Source organism: Saimiri boliviensis, chromosome 10 (genome assembly GCF_048565385.1).
Source record: "Saimiri boliviensis isolate mSaiBol1 chromosome 10, mSaiBol1.pri, whole genome shotgun sequence".
In the NCBI taxonomy this organism is placed as follows: domain Eukaryota; kingdom Metazoa; phylum Chordata; class Mammalia; order Primates; family Cebidae; genus Saimiri; species Saimiri boliviensis.
Window position 1 is genome coordinate 118,222,753 of NC_133458.1, and position 19,536 is coordinate 118,242,288.

The 19,536-nt window shown below is 37.9% G+C and overlaps 1 protein-coding gene across 7 annotated transcripts in view; it reads right to left on the reverse strand.

Moving 5' to 3' along the window:
* Positions 1-1,269: 1,269 nt before the first annotated feature.
* GPR141 (G protein-coupled receptor 141) overlaps positions 1,270-19,536 on the reverse strand; it is a 37,886-nt gene continuing 19,619 nt past the window's right edge. For 2 of the 7 annotated variants that reach the window (XM_074379807.1, XM_074379811.1), the window contains 3 exons: positions 12,641-12,732; positions 8,398-8,533; positions 1,270-4,837 (listed from right to left, as the gene is read on the reverse strand). In XM_074379807.1, coding sequence (XP_074235908.1) covers positions 3,906-4,823 — 918 coding nt within the window. In that variant the 5' untranslated portion in view covers positions 4,824-4,837; positions 8,398-8,533; positions 12,641-12,732 and the 3' untranslated portion in view covers positions 1,270-3,905. Of the gene's footprint in view, positions 4,838-5,495; positions 5,619-8,397; positions 8,534-12,640; positions 12,733-18,626; positions 18,902-19,536 lie in introns of all 7 variants that reach the window. The other 5 variants (XM_074379809.1, XM_074379810.1, XM_074379812.1 and 2 more) reach the window with 5 other exon arrangements.

Consider the following 19,536-nt stretch of genomic DNA (forward strand, 5'->3'; position numbering starts at 1 on the left):
CTCATTTCCCCAACAGCTTCTGCTGAGTCTTTAGAATCCCCTGGTTTCTGATACCCATGGGTGTCCCTTGGCATGTTGGAATCCCTGGGCATTATTATCCCAGCAGTTCTGCCATCCCTGTGCCCCTTTACCAAGGACCTCTCATTACCAACTATTTGCAAAATGCTGTAGTGTCCCCTATAACAAGAGGAGCTTCCTTGTTCCTACCAGTTCCAATAGTTGTGAGTCTTTGGCCTATGTCTCACAGAGGGAAGTGGGCAAAGTCTATCCAATCAAAGCTATGACAGCATCACAAATTCTAACATCACAATGACTGAGAATGGATTGGCCCAATACCCTCCTTCAGAAAAACTGAATCTCAACCCAACAATAGAGTTTTAATGTCAGCTTCACTGAGGATGATTTGGGGAAGCAGGAGGGATTTATTAGCACCTCTTGAATCACTTTATACAAAGTTCACTTCACCTACAAGTGAAATAATATTTTTCTACCTAATTTATATGAACTTGAGGAGGAAGGCAGGGGACTCAATGATCCCTTCACAGGAAAATTAAGAAATAAACAAAAGCCAAGTAATGTCCCTTTTAATGGGTACCCAAAGAGATCTTTCTAACTGGGCCTCAAAAATGATTATGCCTGAGTTAAAAATCTGGTAGATATTGGCCAAGAGCCAATCTGAGAGTGGCGTACCTCAGAAAAATGCATTTTTCTTATTAAAAAAGAAAATACATATGTGTATTTTCCTCGCATTTTTCTAAAAGTTGCATTTAATTGCTGTAGAAGCAAAAGAAATAATTTAGAATTGAATGAAGATGAGATATTTCAAAGACAGAAATACTTTTCCTGTTTATAATGTTAAAATTTATAAATTTCCCTCTTATATTGTCTCTTCATGGTAGTCCAGTGGTTCTCAACTTTCTCAGACTCAATACCTTGCTTTTTATCACAAATATTTGGTAATACCTCTACCATTCTAAAATAAAATAAAACTTACAGATAATTTTACTGTCTCAAAATGAAATGTATATGCTTTTTACACTAATAATTTAAACATACACATTATTTTTATGCATAATGTTTTCACTGTAATATAAATGAGTAATGAAAAGACAAGTTATCAATAATAAAATAGTATGTAATTCAGTGTGTAAATGCTCAGGCATAATCACATAAAGAGACAAAATTAGTCAGTCTGATTACATACACCTGTATGTAATATCTCTTGAATGCAATAGCTGCAAATATTGCTTACAGGTGTGTTGTGTCTTATGTTAATGTCATAAATGGTATTGCTACTTATCAAGTCATTTCCAAAGGACTGAACCACCCCTGGTAAATTTCAGAGGAAACCAAAGTAAAATCTTTCTTCAATCCATGATCATTTCATTTCCAGAAAATTCAGAGAATTAACGTTTTACAAAAACAAATACTGTGTGTTTATGAAAACCGGATAAAACCTGATAACTGCTCTATTATGATCATATGATTCACGTCATTAATATCTAAAAGAGCATTCAAATACAGAGCAAGGCCTGATAGTTCTTTATTGTATAGACTATTATGAGCAAGGCAAGATGTCTATTTCTTGGCTCCCACCACTAAATACTAATCCTAGTGCTCTTCTATAATGGTGATACCCAAAAATGGCCCTAGAGGCCAATGTCACCCCCAGTCCCACATGAGATTCATTTCTGTATTGATTAAAGACAAAGAACAGGAAAAATGAAATTTTCCTATTTACACCATAAATACTGATGAAAAAGATATTTTATTATTATGGAATACTGCATTTCTATATTTTGAGTAACAGTTCTAATAAGCCCTTTATTATGATGTGTGAAAATAACCTAGTGTTATATTAACATTATAACAGATTAATACAGAGATTAATTCTTTTGAATTGCCTGACTTCAAAATACCTAAAATCTGGAAGAGAGTATGATATAATCTACAAGATAATGAAATTCTCACAAATACTTTTAATTTCTTTTTTAAAGCATATTTATAGGTACTATAAATTTTCTTGAAAAAACTATCAGGGGTCTTAGTAATTGTCTTATAAATTTTATGGTTCAAAATGAGAAAGAAAAAAATGTAGAAAATAAATGGGTAAAAAGAAAAGAAAGAAAAGAAATATTACTTTTTAAAAAAAAGACAGATGAAAGAATATATAAAACAGAAAATACATGGAAACAAGTCATGTTTGAACTATATTGCTACTCTTGCTTCCTCAGAATTAATTTATATGGCTCAGTAATTTTGGTGGCCACAGAAATTCACAGGGATATTTCTTATTTATCTGAGAAATTTGTGAATCTACAGAGTGATAATAAATTAAGAAAAACTTTTAAATTCAAAAGATATACCTCGATGAAAAAAAATTCCCTTAATGCATTCAGTTATTCTATTCATGTTACTAATTACTTCAGGTTTTCTGAAGCATTAAATATGAAACTGGATCAGATACTGGGAACATTTTTAGAGGATAAAACATTGAAGGCAATAGAAGTATGGGCAGGAGGAAAAAAACCCAAAAAGCAAAAACCCACAAGCCTGTGTATCAACTGTCATAGATGTCCTTGAAATAAAATAAGTTTAACATGCCACATGTCACAAGTTATTAATAAAATTTTACATAAACTAACCCAGAATTTGGAAAAAAATCTAAATTATTTTATTGTGATGATATTAAACTTTTATTTTAAGTTCAGGGTTACATGTGCAGGTTTGTTAGATACGTAAACATGTGTCATGGGAGTTTGTTGTACAGATTATTTCATCACCCAAGTATTAAGCCTAGTACCCACTTGTTATTTTCCCTATATTTTAAAGGATTGTAATTTTATTACTTTCAAGTACATTTTATTTATCCATTCTTCAAATATTCAGAAAATCTTCTTCATGCAGCCTAATCTCACAGAGTCTAAAGTAATGGTTTTCTATATACTTCTCAAAAGTCCTCTTTTAAAAACACAGTTTTCATTTGTTTAAAAACATATAATTTTAAGGGTGAAAGGGAGCTCTAAAGATTTCAGTATAACTTTCTGTCCCCGCTAAAAATCTTCATTAACTGTGGCCCAGGACATCTAGAAATTCTCTCAAAAAACAGAAGAAAAAAAAATTTTAATCACTTCCCTTGGGAACTCATTTTAATGCATGCCAGCACATTGTTCAGGAATAGTCTCTAAATTACAGTTTCACCATTATGTAGATACATCCAGTAAGCTTTCAAATGATTTTTGGAGCAACAGTGCAATTGGTGATATTGAGGGAGTTGATCTTTTACAGGAAAAATAAAAAAACCTTGTTATAACAGAAAGCCGTGAGTTCTTTTTCTCTTAATTTCTAAATAGATGACTTCCCACCAGAGTTATGATACCCTACAATTTTTTTTTTAACCATTTTCACCCCTTATCAGTTTTTATCAGGATGTGAGATGAATGGGATATCGAATCTGGTTAGCCAAGGAGAGTTTGTGTCTTCGGAGCTGGGTCGTGGCCAGGATTTACTTATCTAAGGTGAAGTGGGATGAAGAGAACTAAAGGGGTGGGTACTGTCCGAAATCTAAGAAAAAAACATGCTTCAAACAGAGGAAATTAGAATGAACTAATGAAACTCTAAAACTCTGAAGATCTACGTCGCCTGGATGAATGGGCCACACAGACATTCTGTATTGGAAAATAATGTGATATTCAACTCCAGGTAGATTCAACATCACTGGTCTTTGTATGGGCATCACTCATAATGACTACCTGAGGGCTCTGACATTTTGTAGCCCTTTTGTTTTGGGTAGATCAAGGCATGGTTTTTTTTTTTTTTTTTTTTATCAAGTAATGAAATACCATTCTTATCTCCTCTATACTCATTTTTATAAAGGAAGCAAATATGAATAACATAGTTTGTGGCTAACGGCACAAAACGCAATTCCATAAGTCAATTATCTTTTGCTTAAACCAATGGCTTCCCCCAAAGACAAAGAGAAGCAAGTCATAGCAACTAATTGCTGTTACACTCAAGAAGATTTCATTATAAAATGCAACATTGCTGTTACATGCATTGGAGTGTGTCACGACATTCAAGTAATAGATCCTAAAGAACTGGTAGGGAAGGAAACAAACAAGGATGATCCCTATAAAAAATAGGTTTTTCAGTTGAGCCCAGAACTCCTGGTGGGATAGTAAGGAGTGGCGTAGCTTCTGCACCATAAACATAATGATGACGATCTGGAAGACCAAGAGAATCACAGCAATGGCTATGACAAAAGTGACTATCATATAGTTGATGACTTTCACATGCACATGAGCAAGCTCTTTGTGAAATTTAAAACAGTACTTTTCATTGTATTCCTCATTACTTCCATACCGGGAGACAACCACAGGTACCACAATGACAATCACCAGGGTCCACAGGCCAGCACTGGCAGCCACAGCATGCAGTTTTCTGTAGAATTCCACTTTGTCTCTGCGCTTGAAGAAGATGAGGTACCTGGTGACCAGGATCACCACATAGAACAGGAACGTGAGGTACATGTGGATGTGTAGCATAGCACTCACAAATTTGCAGAAGGGCAGTCCAAACGTCCAAGTCTCCTTGATGAGGTAGATCAAGCGAAATGGCACTGTCAGTAGAAAAACGCTATGGATCACCACCAAGTTAATGACCGCCATGGTGGTCACTGACCGGGTGTTCATTTTCACCAACAGGAACAGAATGGAGATGACACCCACCAGCCCTCCAATGAGCACTACAAAGTAGAGGCTGATTAAGTGGGGTGTCAGCATGGGATCACAAGAGGAATTCCTCGAGGTATTGTGGCTAGCCATACTTGGGAAGTCACCTGGAGGAGACAAAGCACCAGAGTAAACTGACAAGCATTCAAAGCTTTGTTAACTGTCTTCTTTATAGCACTGACAATGTGGCTTTGTCATTTATCTGCTTACATGATATAAACTTTACATGCTTTAAGATTGAAGATGATATTCTATGAATGTTTGCATACCCTAGACCCAAAATACGTAAGCCATTGATTCTTAATCTTTAATAGAAATAAAAATTGAATCTTAATCTTCAAGTTACCCCCCAGAGACATGCATGCAGATAAGACAATTCATGTAAAACTTCAGGAGGATTGCAGACCATCTGGAGCTGATACGTGAATACTAGTACTACAGTAACCCTTTAAAAAGTTGTAAGATGGATAGAAAGATCAGTGGATGCATGAAGCATACAATTTTTTTTTCTTCTGGGCATGATTGTAATTCTCTATTGTTTCATACTTATTAGCAAACGACCCAAGAATATTCATACTTAATTTATTTAGAATATTTATTAATTTGACCAAAAAAAAAATCTAAGTCAAGGCAGCAGCAAGCAATAGGAAGGTTTATCTGAATTTCTCATTATAGTATGTTATCATCCAGCAGTGAGGCCTTGCTAAGCCTTCCCACGGGCCCCACTGAAAATGTAGCATGTCTCCCAACCCTCCCATCTCTTACCCTCAAAGGTCTTGCAAATTCATGGCAGAGCCATTGTCATTTCTCCTCTGGAATCCTGAGAGATCCTCTCCACAAATACTCAGTCCTTTCTAATTTATTTGCCGTATTCTTATTCATTACTTGCTATAAAATATTTTATAATCTTTTAATTTCACAAAGAAGGTCATGGCAGGTTTTCTATCTAAATCTCTTCAATGGCTTCCCATCTCTTCTAAGATAAAGATTGATAGCCTTATATGTCGAATATTCTGGGTTACAGTGGCAAAATCTAGTCCCTTGATACAAGATTCGAGCAATAATCAAGAGATGAAATTGGCAGGTTTTAATGGATTTGACATAGGGAAATGAGGAAAAAAGAAGTGTCTGGATACCCTCAGATTTCTGACTTGAACAATCGTGTTATAAGAGGTATGTTTACTGACATCAGGGAGACTAAGATTTGAGAAAAAATAGTAATTGAATTATGCACTCACTCCCTGATCTTTGTAACATATATGCAATTATTCTTATTCATTTATTGGATGTGTCTACTTAAAATGGAATATTACCCAGCAACAAAATGAACCAACTCCTGATACACACAATACTGACAAATCTCAGAAACATGACACTAAATCATGTATTCTCAATGGGGCGACAGTGCCTCGTAAGGGGCAAAACATTTTGAGGTGCGAAAAAAAATCTTACTCTGTATAAAGCACAGTTGAATAAACAGTACATAGACATACAGATTTATCTGTGACAATTAGGGAAAAGATTAATTAGAGGGACTGTAACAAACACAGGAAGTTGAGAAACCTTACTAAATGAAAGATACCAGCCACAAAGACTATATATTGTATGATTTCTTTTTCTAGAAAAAGCAAAACTAGTGGACAAAAAGTAAATCAGTTAGCCCAAGGTCTCGGTTGTGGGAAAAAGGACTGGTTTTCATTTTATATCATGTTGGTTACTGTTGTAGTCATTCATAAAAATTCATTGAATTGTATGCTTAAAATTAGTTATTTTATTGCATATAACTTATACCTCAATGAAACTTTTTAAATAAGATAAAAATAACCCAACCTCAGGGAGCCTTCTGCATTTGTGGGCATGGAATACAATTTTAAGGAATTGTGACTCACTTAACTTGACATTTTTTTGTTGGCTCTGCAACGGCTCTCTCATGTTATACTGTGAAATCTCTCTACTTGCCTTTTATTTTTCCCTGTAGAAAGTAGTTTTATCAAGGAGATATGAAATTATACTGTGTTCACATGTGAGTCAAGAATGAATGTGCCACCATAAGTTCTTCTCACCATTTCTTTTGACTATTGGCCTCATAGGATTAAGTTCTAATTGAAGAGAGTAAAGTAAGTAGCATACCACTTGTCCCAAGTCCTTGTTTTTATTATAAACTGCCATGATCATTGCCACATATCAGAAACACATGTTAAACATCTTCTATGTTTCAGGTCTACACTACATCCTTGCCTATACTTTGTCTTATTTAATTTAATGCCTACAATAGTTCTATGAATTGTGTAATGTATTATTATACTGAATTTTAGATGACAAAACTGAGCCCTAGCAGAATAAGTCATTTGACCAAGGTGTCCAAATTACACACTCCCCAAAACTCTTTATTATACATTATGGAGAAGCATTGTAAATATCCTAAGTCCAAGTTTCTAAATCTTAATGTAAAAAGGAAAAGAAGCCATGACATTGGGTTCTACTCCCATGGCTGTAAGCCAATATATCTTGTAAGGTGCTTTTCTCTCTTTTTGGCTAGCTTATTTTCCCTTCACTTGGTTTATAATCAGTTCCATAGGTTAGTTCACTCAATGTTCATCCGAACCCTTTCTGGACTGCTTTTCTATACAGACTTTTTGCATCTAGAGTGCCTGTATGTGCCTTAGTTTCTGCCAGTCTGTTGCACTATTGTAAAACTTGGAGGCAAAAGCGAGCCAAATGAGGAGTGTCAATGTGCAGAGATTAGACCAGAGGTGTCTAATCTTTTGGCTTCCCTGGGCCACATTGAAAGAAAATAATTTTCTTGGGGCATGTAGAAAATACACTACCATTAATGATATCTAAAGAGCTGAAAAAGGAAAGAAAGAAAAAGAAGGAAAAGTTTTTTTTAAAGAAACCACATAATATTTTAAGAGAGTTTACAAATTTGTGTTGGGTTACATTCAAAGTCATCCTGGGCCGCATGTGGCCTATGGGTAACCTTGAATTAGACCATTTGGCAAGACAGTAGTAAGGTTATCTGGTTCCTCTGGGACTGCTGTAATATAATCCTGCATTTCAAGTGCTAACATGATATATTACACATAATTTCAATAACATTTTATAATAAATGTAAATAAGCAGTCCAGTTAAAAGATAAAGATCGTTATACTGAATTAAAGGAACAGGATCCAGCTACATGGGGTTTACAAAAGACATTTTAAATATAGGAAAGTGATGTGATATAGGAAATATAGGAAAGTGATATATTCATTATGAAATTTCCTCTTTATTTCAAAATATGATTTTTCCTTGAGATCAATTCCTTGACACACTCTAGCTTTTTCGTTTAGTGTGTGTACCTTATATCTTCTTCCCTTTTTTATTGCAATCTTTATGATTATGATATTTAAATTGTGCCTTTTGTGAGTAGAAATTTTGCCTCTTCCTTAAAATGCTACAAATTTACAGCATTTTAATTCCATTTATTCACTCCCTTCTTCTTATAGTTTTCATGCATTTTATTTCTACATATCTATTAAACCCCACACAATATTATTGTATTGTATCATTACATTCAATCACTAGTCATTTATTTTTGTCTGTTTAGTTTTCTTATTCACTGATTTGTATATCTTCTCTTCTTATGAGAAAAGAATCACCTCTGCGAGGGCAATTGAATAATCACCTGGGTAAATAGGTGCTGGCTGCTGGTATTGTCCCTCTTCCCCCAGGTTATAAGCTCCACAAGGTCAATGACTGTGCACAGTTTTATTCTTTTCCACTCTTGTATCCATAGCAAAAGCCAAAACATAGAAGATAGTCTGTAAATATGAAGTGGAGCAGTAATTAAATATTCATAACATGTAGCTAAGAGAACAGTGCATTACTTCAATTCTTGCTTCTGCTACTGTTAGCAGTGTTACTGTGAACAAACTACTTAACCTCTCTGAGGCTTACTTCTGTCATCTAAAATGTGGATAAGCTCTACCTACCTCATATAGTTATGAGACAAACTAGATGATTTATGCCAAATTAAAACAATATACAACATAATAATTAATATTGATTGATTGATTGATTAGTTGAGGCAGGGTCTTGCTTTGTTGCCCAGGATGGAGTGCAGTGGCATGATCATGGCTCACTGCAGTCTCGATCCCCTATGCTCAAGTGATCTTCCCACCTAACCTTCCCAGTAGTAGGACTACAGGTGTGCACCATCACGCTGGTCTAATTTTTGGAATTTTTATAGATAGGGTTTCACCATGTTGTGCAGGCTGGTCTCAAACTCCTAGACACAGGCAATCCACCTGCCTTGACCTCCCAAAATGTTGGGATTACAGACATGGGCCACCATACTCAGCCAATATTGATTAATTCATGGGATAAATACCCAATGTATGAAGTAGAAAAAAAGTCTTCTAGGAGTATTTTAAACATCATCTTTTGGCTGCAAGATTTCTGCAAATGTCTGCTTTTCTGAGAGGACTAGCAAGTTTGCAATAACTGGAATGGTAACTATCAGGGATGCTAATCCTACAATTCGTTTCTGTGGCTTTCCTCATCCATGTCTCTGCTCCATTTGCTGGGACAAGTCACCATGTGTTATGGTGACATCACAGTTATTCCCAGGGTCTGAGGCTTCTTCCTGTACCAAAACCTAGGACCCAAGCTATTTATAATAACATTCCTTGCCAGGCTGTGTGCTATAGAAAAGCACCAAAGCACATAGAGCCAAGTCCATGTCTTCCCAACCGTGCCCCGACCCATCCAAGTACTCTATGTTACTTGTTCTTGACTTGTTGCCTGATATCTGGTTTTGGTTCTCTGCTTTACCTGGCACACAGACGTACTTCCCACCAGCTCACTGTATCAGACTCAGCTCTCTTGATTGTTTCTCAGGCAAACCCGTCTGCCTGAGTTTAAAGCCTGATTTTCCCTTCTAGAAAATGTCCCTTCATGTTTCAGTTCCCCCATTTATTCTTGCTCCTTTCCTGTGACTACATCTCCACCTCAAGTTTTGGAATAACCTTCTCCCAATCAGGAAGGGTTTATCCACATCTCAGGAGATTCTGCCTGAACCATTGCTGTGCCAACCCTCTCCTTACGCCCATCTAGCTCTTGTAAAGAGTTCTGCTCTGCTCCTTTGTTACAACTCTATTACTGAGACTCGTTGGTGGTGCTGTTTACCTGCTCATTATCTTCATAACCTATTTATTGTTCCTATATTGTAACCTTGAGGGTCAAGTTTCATGATCCCACCTGCCTCTGATCACTTGTCCTGAGACTGAGTCCTGATAGGTTTTCCAGAGGCTGCCTTTCATGTCGGCCTGAACCCAGAATGTTGCCAACTTCCAAATTTCTTTTTTACTGTGCTCTGCCACACTTAATCAGGATACTGTGCAAGATTTTCAGATGACCTGCCTCAAATTGCAACTTCTCCATTCTGCCCCATGGACTACAGCTAAAATAATCCTTCTGCTAAAATAATCCTTCTGCTAAACCATGAACTCTCTCAATCTGCCTGCTGGGGGCACACTCTTGCAACTCATCACTCTCAAGGGGAAGGGCTCTGACTTTAACCTAGGTAATAGATTGTCGCAAAAGTAATTGTGCTTTTTGCCATTACTTTGAACCTAATAACAAAAAGAGAAAAATGTTGCAATGAGTCGAGATCGTACCACTGCACTCCAGCCTGGGCGACAGAGTGAGATACCATTTCAAAAAAAAAAAAAAAAAGAGAGAGAGAGAGAGAGAAAGAAAAGAAAGAAGAGGTCAGAAAGTTCTTTCTTCCTCAAGTTTGCATCTTTTAAAACAAAACTATCTTCCTCTTTAGTTTGTTTCTCTCTACAAGGCGCTTGCTCTTTTACTGTTCCCTTGAAGAACATTTCATCTTGTGTAATGAGCACCCTACTCCCAAGATGGCTCCCTAGCATCTAAAAGCCAAGCCAGAGCTAAGATGGGGCCCAAAGGAGGAAGACAATGAAGAAATAAAGGCTTTCAAGATTCGCAAATAATAAATAAGGTCAGAAAAGGATTGGGGCACAATTTTTTCCTGGTGAGACAAAAAGGTTAGCTATTTTGTATAAGAAATATTCCTTTGCATATGGGATACTATTCTAGGGATTGGTGGGAATTTTTAATCATTTGACCTAAATTTTCTCTCTCCTTTTCTTTCAGAGAGACACCTCGCTCTCTCATGTGCATGACTTGCTTGGAGCCATGACTATATCCAGTGCCCGACCAGCAGAGCTCGACAATCACCTCCCCACCTATGCAGGTACACGGGGGATTGTTGCATATTCATAACAGCCTGGTCTCTAATCCCTGAGAAGAGATGGGTATGCAGGATCGATATCGTGATTTTATCAATATTATATTAAAGAACCGTATTCTCCAAATTGAAGATGATAGATTGGACAAAAAATGTGGCACATATACACCATGGAATACTATGCAGCCATAAAAAAACGAGGAGTTTGTGTGCTTTGTAGAGACATGGATGAACGTAGAAACCATCATTCTCAGCAAACTAACATAAGAACAGAAAACTAAACACCGAATGTTTTCACTCATAGGCGGGTGATGAATGATGAGAACACTTGGGCACAAGAAAGGGGAGGGGATGGGGGAGTCAGTGGTGGGGGACAGGTAGGAGGGGGAGGGATAATACCAGGAGAAATGCCTGATGTAGGCAGTGGTGTGGGGGATGGAGACAGCAAACTACCATGGCATGTATGTACTTACGCAACAATCCTGCAGGATGCAGGACGTGCACATGTACCTCAGAGCCCAAATACAATAAAAAAAAATAAATCTGCAGGTAATTCTCATTCAAATTTTAATTTTAGCACTGTCATATTTATTCTCCAGGGAATATTCTTTGTACAGTGGTTTATTTCAATGGCAATTAATAACAACATCAATTCAACCAAAGTAAACATATTTGTTTGAACTTAGGCTGTTAAATATTTCCTAGCCTATTAATTTATGTGTCTGTTAGAGTTGGATGCCCACAAAGAATGAAGGAAATTTTGAGCCTTTTCACAAAATGGAAAGTTCAAAGCTTAACAACCTTGAAAGGAAATGTCTTCATTGCTAAAAAATTGAGCACATATAAAAATGATAAATGCTGCTCAGAAATACTTCCAATGCCTCACTTCAGAATAATAGCTTGCTATTTTGGACAGTCCCTGAGACTGTGGGAAAGCCAAGACAATGTCTGAGAGACACAGTGAGCTGTGGAGCAGTAAGCCTGCCAGGTATGAGGCAGACAAGCCTGAGAGGCAAACACCATGGCCATGGCTGTGCCCTGGGGTCATGGAACAAGGCAGCCAGCACCCACAGTCACAACAGCAAGTGTAACTGATGTCTTTGACCTGTGCTATTTACAGAACCTGCCACGTGTGGTCAAAACAAACACTTGCAGGTAAGAAATATGCAGGCTCTCATCAAATGAAAAGCTCTGTTTTCCTGGATGCCAATTTTAGAAGATGTATGTTTTGATTTCTTAATATTCAGGTTCAGGTTTTGAAATTTATCCTGAGCTTTGGGACACAAACAGTTTGGAAGCAACTGAAGCTTACAAAGTGCCTGGGATAGACTGTTTGAGACACACTTGTCATTATTATTAAGTGTGAAGATCCACCTCACATTTAATTTTATAGAAAAATATAGCATATTCCCTAGCTCAGAACTTGGGACACAGTAGGTGTCAAGTACTTCTGTAATGATTCAGTATATTCATGAACGAAAGAAAGAGAGAGGGACATCAAGAAAGTGGGGGAGGAAAAAGAGAGAGGAGAAAGGTGGAGAAAAACAAAGAAAAGGAATAAGACAAAGAAAGAACAGAAGAAGATGAAGGGAAAATAGAATAGGCTCCGAGGGTCCCAGCCAGTGATGCCGCTGTCATAATCAGGCATTGAACTGACCGTAATATTTTCCTGATTCAATGTCTCAGTTATTCTCCCAGCTGATTGCCCAATATACTTTTGCCGAGGAATGCAGCTGATCCCAGGAAAACCTGAAAGAAGGTAAGAGAGAGGTAGTTTCTGCTTCCATGGAGACAATCCATTCCAAACACAAGAAGCCAGGGAATTTTCTAAAAACAACATTAACAAGTTATTTGTTGATGCTATTTAGATATTTCACCTATGTATCTTCATTGCGCTTTCTCTTCCCAAAATATTCCCCCATTCACACACTTCTGCACATCTTTGAGGTGTAAGCTCAGACTGAATTTTCTTTCAAGCCCTTCAACCCCACCGGGACATTCTCAGTTCTTTCTCAAAATGCTTTACAGGTGCCTCTCATTTCTTCCTTCATTGTCTTATTAATTTCTCTGTTTTAAGTCTTTATTTTAGTCATTTGTGGACTTGTTTTTAACTTTGAACTTCTTGCAAAACTAGCATAATTTTTTTTTAATAGTGGGCATGAGTTGTTAACTGAATGGGTGAAATAATGGTGAAAAAGTGCTTTGATTGGATTAAACATTTTTTGGATACAGCCACATTTGGATCTAGACCGACAACTGATGTCCGAATCCCAGAAATAAACTGCAGACCGAGAGCCAACCCTCTCAAGGGGGCAAGCCTGCCTCTCTGCCTGGCTGTGGGTCTCGTTGCCCACATGGGAATGCCCTCTTTACCTCTACACTTGACCTTGGAAGGTCATCACGAAGCCTTGCCTCAAACTCTGATTTCCCCTCCCTCCTATCATGTCTATGCTTAAAATCCTTCTTTGGTTCCTGTTAGAGAAAAGAATAAACTCTAAGTGCCTACCATGACATGTGAGCCCTTTGCAAGCTGGCCTCAGCTGCTATTTCGAGGCACCTCTCCTCTGTAACCCACTTCCTTCAGCCTCATCCTGTGACTCAGACTTACCTGCCATTCCTGGAATGTTCTCTATTATACCACCAGTTTGTTTCTTATTTCTCTGGGCCCCAAATGTACAGCTAAACAACTAGACTACAGTCCAAATGGCATCATCAATGATTTCAATTCTCTTTTAAAAAGCTTTCCCTGGCCTCGCATTGTCGATGGGAGCTGTGGACACTGACATAGTACCTGGCCTGACATACCAGGCCAGGTCTTGCTGGTCTTTGTAGCTCTAAACAAGCCTCTCCCTTATCCTGGTGCACCAGGATTCTCCCATCCTGCCTGCACGATTCTCTCATGATTCCAGTCTGATCTCATCCCCCACACAAGAGAGCTCCTCAGACCTGCCTGAAGCTTGCCTAGTGGCTATTCCCTTGTATTTTACCAATTCTTTTCCCAAAACCTTGCTCACAGCCCTGCTCGGGCCTCAGTGGTTATTGTCCATGGCCTGAGGACAATGTCAATGTCAGTGGTGTGATATGGAAGTGGTTTCTGTGGCTGTTTTATAATTATCCTATGGTAAAGCCAACCTCAGAGACCAGCCTACAAAATGAGAGTCCTACACAATTTGTAGAACCCTACAAAATAAAGTTAAATAATCCAAACACTTGTTAGCACGTAGACCTTAGTCACCAGAGCCCCTCCCCTCATCATTTTAAAACAGACAAACAAGTATAACCTACTTTTGGATGTCTTACTTCATTTATTGAACAAATGATATCACTCTAAGTGTCTATTTTCCAATAGGTAGCTAAGATTCTGAAATGAATAAAACACATTTCCGCATTTAAATCTTCTGTTTGGAAGGAGAGAAAGAGGCACATCAATTATTTATAGAAACACCTACAGGTACGTGAAAAATGCTGGAAGAATTCAGAAAGAGCAGTAGTTATTTAAGATGTACTGGAGGATGATGGCATCAAGATAAAAAAAGAATGCTTGAGTACAGGTATGTAGCAATTACTGGATCTTGAAGGATGCATTGAAGTTCTGGATGTAGAGAGGAAGAAATAAAGCAGTCCAGGGAAAGAGAAGATTCTGGGCAAAGGCTTGGATGCATATTTGGAGAATTACTAATAGTTTGCTGTGCTTGAAACATTTGACACATGAGGGGAATGTGGGTGAGAATCTGTAGATGAGGATTGCCATACATATGGCATGTTGCTACTCTAAGGATTTTCCATTTTATTCTGAAAATTATGAGGGATGCAGAGAATACTAAATGACATCTCAACATTTCAGTTTTGAAAGCTTGTTTTGGCAACAGAATAAAGAATTGGAGAAGGATTATTCAAGTTTAAATGTTATAAGGGTTGGAGCAAGTTGGCACCCACCTAGGAGAGTGTGTCCCCAAATCGAATAGGAATTGAAGAGTCTGGGCTTGGAAAAGGAAAGTACATGCTTCAGGTACCTCCATCCACAATGGGTGACATCTTCATATCACATTCAACGGTAAGAAGACAAGGAATAGTCACTGGACATTTTAGGAAAGCTAATGCCACATTAGATGGATAACAAATTTCCCAGACAAAAGAACTAACAGACGCATTGGTTTGCTAAGAGGGCAAAGTGGAAAAAATGAACTTTATATGTGCTCAGAGAGAAGAGAATGGTGTGAAATAAGACTCAGAGTTGTTATTTTAATTAAAATGTACCAAAATACACAATCAGTGAGCTTGTAAGAAGGTTGAGAAGACTCCCACAGATAGAACCAAAAAAGGCCAAGAGATGGAAGATTTAAAAAAAAAGCTAAGAAAAATCTAGAACAAAACTATTAATAGAAGTTCCATCATCATCTGGAGACAGCAAAAGAAAATGAAATGCTCAGATAAATAATTAAAGGACATTTTCTATACATAAAAAAGATAAAATACTTATGTTGAAAGGTCCCACCCAGTGCTGAGTCAAACTACTAGAATAGATTCACATTTAAACACATAAAGATGGAATTTCAAATCATGAAGAACAAATTCACATATCCCCTGCTATGTCTAATAAACATCTCAAACTTAGTATATCACAGGCTGAACTCCTGTGCCCCAGATATACAAATAAACTTCTTCCTTGCAAAGTCGTCACAGTTTCACTAGCAATACTAACTCTATTTTCTGCTTACATAAGTGAAAAACTTTACAGTTATCCCTAATTCCTTTTTCTGCCCTAATTCACCTCCACTCCTTCAGCAAATTCTATCACCTGTCTCTCATATTAGTCCACATACAGTCCCTGGACCAGATTTATTCTATAAAGAATTTTTTTTTAAATAAAGGATATTACTGGTGCAATTGACCAAATATTAACACAGTCTGCAGATTTAATAATAGAATTGCATCCATGTTATTTGCCTGATCTTACCCATTGTATGTGGTTGATTTTGACCATTGCATGTGGTTGTATGTGTTCTTATAAAATATACACTGCATACCATATGGCTAAAGGTAGCATGCTTTCAATTTGTTCTCAAATAGATCCTAAAAAATGACAGTATGTATCTACAAAAAGGGAAAAGCCAACGTGGAAAAGATTACAATCTGGGAATCTGGGTGAAGGTTATATTGGAGCACTTTATATCACTCTTATAACATTGTAAATGTTTTGTGTAAAAGTATTTCTAAATTTAAAAATTATAAAATTTACGTAAAATAAACAGAGAGTTGGTCGACTCTTCATTGCCTACATTGCTACAACTGGAATTCAGCCACATTATCTCTCAGTGAGATTATTACAACAAGCCCACAGATTCTCCTGTCTTTTATTCCTCTCTCTCCTATTCCCAACTCAGCAACCAGAGCAATCTTTCAGAATGTACAAGATGTCATTCTTCTTATCCCAATCCTCCAATGGCTTCTCACCCTCCTCAGAGTCAAATCAAGAATTGAAAATGGTCTGGAAGGCCTTATGGGGTGTGAGCCCTTCTCCCTGCTTTGTGTTTTGATCTTACCTCCTACAGTTTTCCCCATCATTGATATTTGCCAACGAAACATCTTGACTCCTTGCTTTTCCTCAAACATCTCTGCCATGCCCCCATCTTAGGGCCTTTGCACATGAAATTCCTTCCTCTGATATCTGCACCACTTGTTCCCATATCCCCTTCATGTCTCTGGCCACAGGTCACTTCAGTGATTCCTTTCCTGTCTTCCTATCTAAAACATTGACTCTCAGCCATTCCCCATTGCCAACGCCATGGTTCTCCATACCCTATGTCCATGGCAGACCACGTGCTTTGCTTGTTTATTTACCTTCTTGTTCCCTCCACTACAAGGCAAGCAACTGGAGGTCATAGGAATTCTGCCTTACATTTTTACCTCCAGCATCTGGAATAGAGTCTTGGAAATGATAACTTCTCATTGAATAACTGTTGCATGAATGAAACCAGACATCCTGAAAGTTATCATAGAGGGAAAAAAGGCACCAGATGATCTCTAAAGGAATTACAAACAAGTTGACATCAGACTTTTGACATCTTGAATGCTCTAAAAACATCTGAATGGTTTTGAAAGATCATTTTGTATTTAGAATTCTGCTTCCAACCAAACTAGCATTCAAGAGAGAGAAGAAGAAAGGCATTTTCTCAGACACAAACACTCAGAAACTTGACCCCTCTCTGACCATCTCTGAATTATTAATGTATATTCTACCAAAATGAAAAAGGAGCCCAAAAGAGTAAAATACAGAACACCAAGAATATAGTGGCAAGCCAAAATGCAGTGAAACACATTTTAAATCTAATATGCTAATGACAACACAAAATTAAAATGTTCATTGGTTTCCACATGGCGGGACTGAGGGAAATAAAAGAGAGAAATTGTATGTGAAGATTTTAGGGTTTTTTCTTTTTTTTTTTTTTCTGGTGGTAAGGAGGTTAAAAATACTTTTTAATGTAGAGAAACAAAAAAACGAGTATAAATTACTGATGAAAATTTAAGAGCAATCAGTTAGTGAACAAAAGTTCCATATATGGCTTACAAATTATGAGAAGGAATAATGGAACACAATAATAGCAGTAACAATCAGAGGCAGGAAGAAAAAAAAAAAACAGAAAACCAACAAGGAAACATGGTTAATAGCCACATTTTAAAATAAAAGAATGAAAAGTGCAGATATCTGAAATCACACAATTTATCATTTGTTCCTTCTTCCTCCTACAAAAAGGAGAAATTTTGCCTATCACTCTGTGAAAAAACCACTGAATTGTGATTCACCAACCATAAAGCCATCCTTGAATAAAAATGACTTCTATGGTGGGTGAATTTATCTCAGTAAAGCCATTGTGCAAAAAATGAGAGAAAGAAATTGTGTCTGAACTGAGCCTTGGTGATGAGGGAGGAGCGGGAGAAATTTTGACAGAGAATCAATGCTGCTGATGACTACCTTCATTCATTCATGTCAGGGGCAGAGCAGGAAGCTCCCCTAGAGGGGTCGGTGGATGTTGTGCCAGGAACCAGGAGCCCTGGGTGCTTCACTCTGCTCAAGATCACAGGCCTGGTCCCACTAATGTGGCCATTCATTCCTCCTTGCTCCCCACTCCATCCCTGGCTTCATTTCCTTCTGCTGTACTTTGAACAGATGGGACTGCAGATTCATCTTCTTGACCACTTAGTACAATCAGCCCTACCCAAGCCATGTTCTTCATAGCACTGATCACTGCGATCTTACTTTTTCTTTGTCATTCTCTATATTCACCCCTGCTTCAAAGAAGGAAAGATCCATGAGTGTTGCCATGGTATCTCCATCTCCAGGACAGGAGGAACCCCTGGACCAGTAATCAGAAGACAAAATCACAAATTCTTAGTGTCAGAGTGAAACCTAGAGATTACAGCATCCAGTGCACTCATTAAACTGGGGAAGACACCAAGGCCCACACAGGGACCTTTGAGAGCTAGCAGGGCTCATCACTGGCTAAATTCCAGGTCCTATGTCTTAGTCCAGGACTATTTATATGACACAGCACTGCTACAGGCGGACTCCACAGGCCCAGAGAGACAGAAGGCAGCTTCTAATCAACGGAACTACGCTTTAAGCCCAGCCCCACAGGCCTCACCTCAAGGGTACCAGTTGGGAGCCAGGATGGATGTCCAGCCCCAGCTGGAACCGGCAGCACAGGTTGCCCTGAGAAAAGGTCGTCAGCAGACAAATGGTTTCCCTGCCTTTGAGCTCTCCTTAGAAGGAATTATAGTTTGTTGTGTTTGCAGAAAACAACTAGGAACAGTCTCTTTAATTACTTGCTCAGGGAAACTCAAGCAGCAGTTCATTCAAAATATTCTGAGAAAAATCTCGGGGATGGCAGCTCCCATATTAAGGACCAACTCAGTATATCTAAAAAACAAAAAACAAAGAGTCTGTCTGAAAATATCTGAAGCAGTGTGAGAAACAACAAAAAAGAAATATCAACTCTGACGAAATCCATTGGAGAGGATTATATGCCTAAGAAACATATAAGAATTGCCCCCTGCTTTGTTCATATTCAAACTCTCAGAGTCCTCTTCCTCTGTACATCCTATTTCTGAAGTTCGAAATGCATCCCTCTGGTTTTCTATGGTTTTTTAACAGTAAAAAAAATAACAAAACACATTTTTAGACAGTTTCAAGTAAATTTAAATCTGCAACCTCACTCATCAGAGACATCAGTTTCAACCGAAGAGCAGGCTTTTGGATTTGAGCTATCTCTTCTCTCCTCACTTGGGGAGTTCACCGTTGCTGCTGACTCTCTAGCAGGTGAGGATGCAAGTTCTGGTTACCTACAAGGGAAGCGGGAGCTGAAGCTCAGAGGCTTTGTGTCTCTATAGAATGAGCCACATTGCTCTGCAAGGCACCCAGGCTGCCCCTGCTGCCACCCGCATTCTCCAAAATAAAGAACTGTCAGTGAGTTCTTTCCATCCCCAGAGAGAGCTTTGCACAGATCCATAGGTCTGCAGATACTAAAATGTGCTGTGAATTCTGATCTTCGTGAA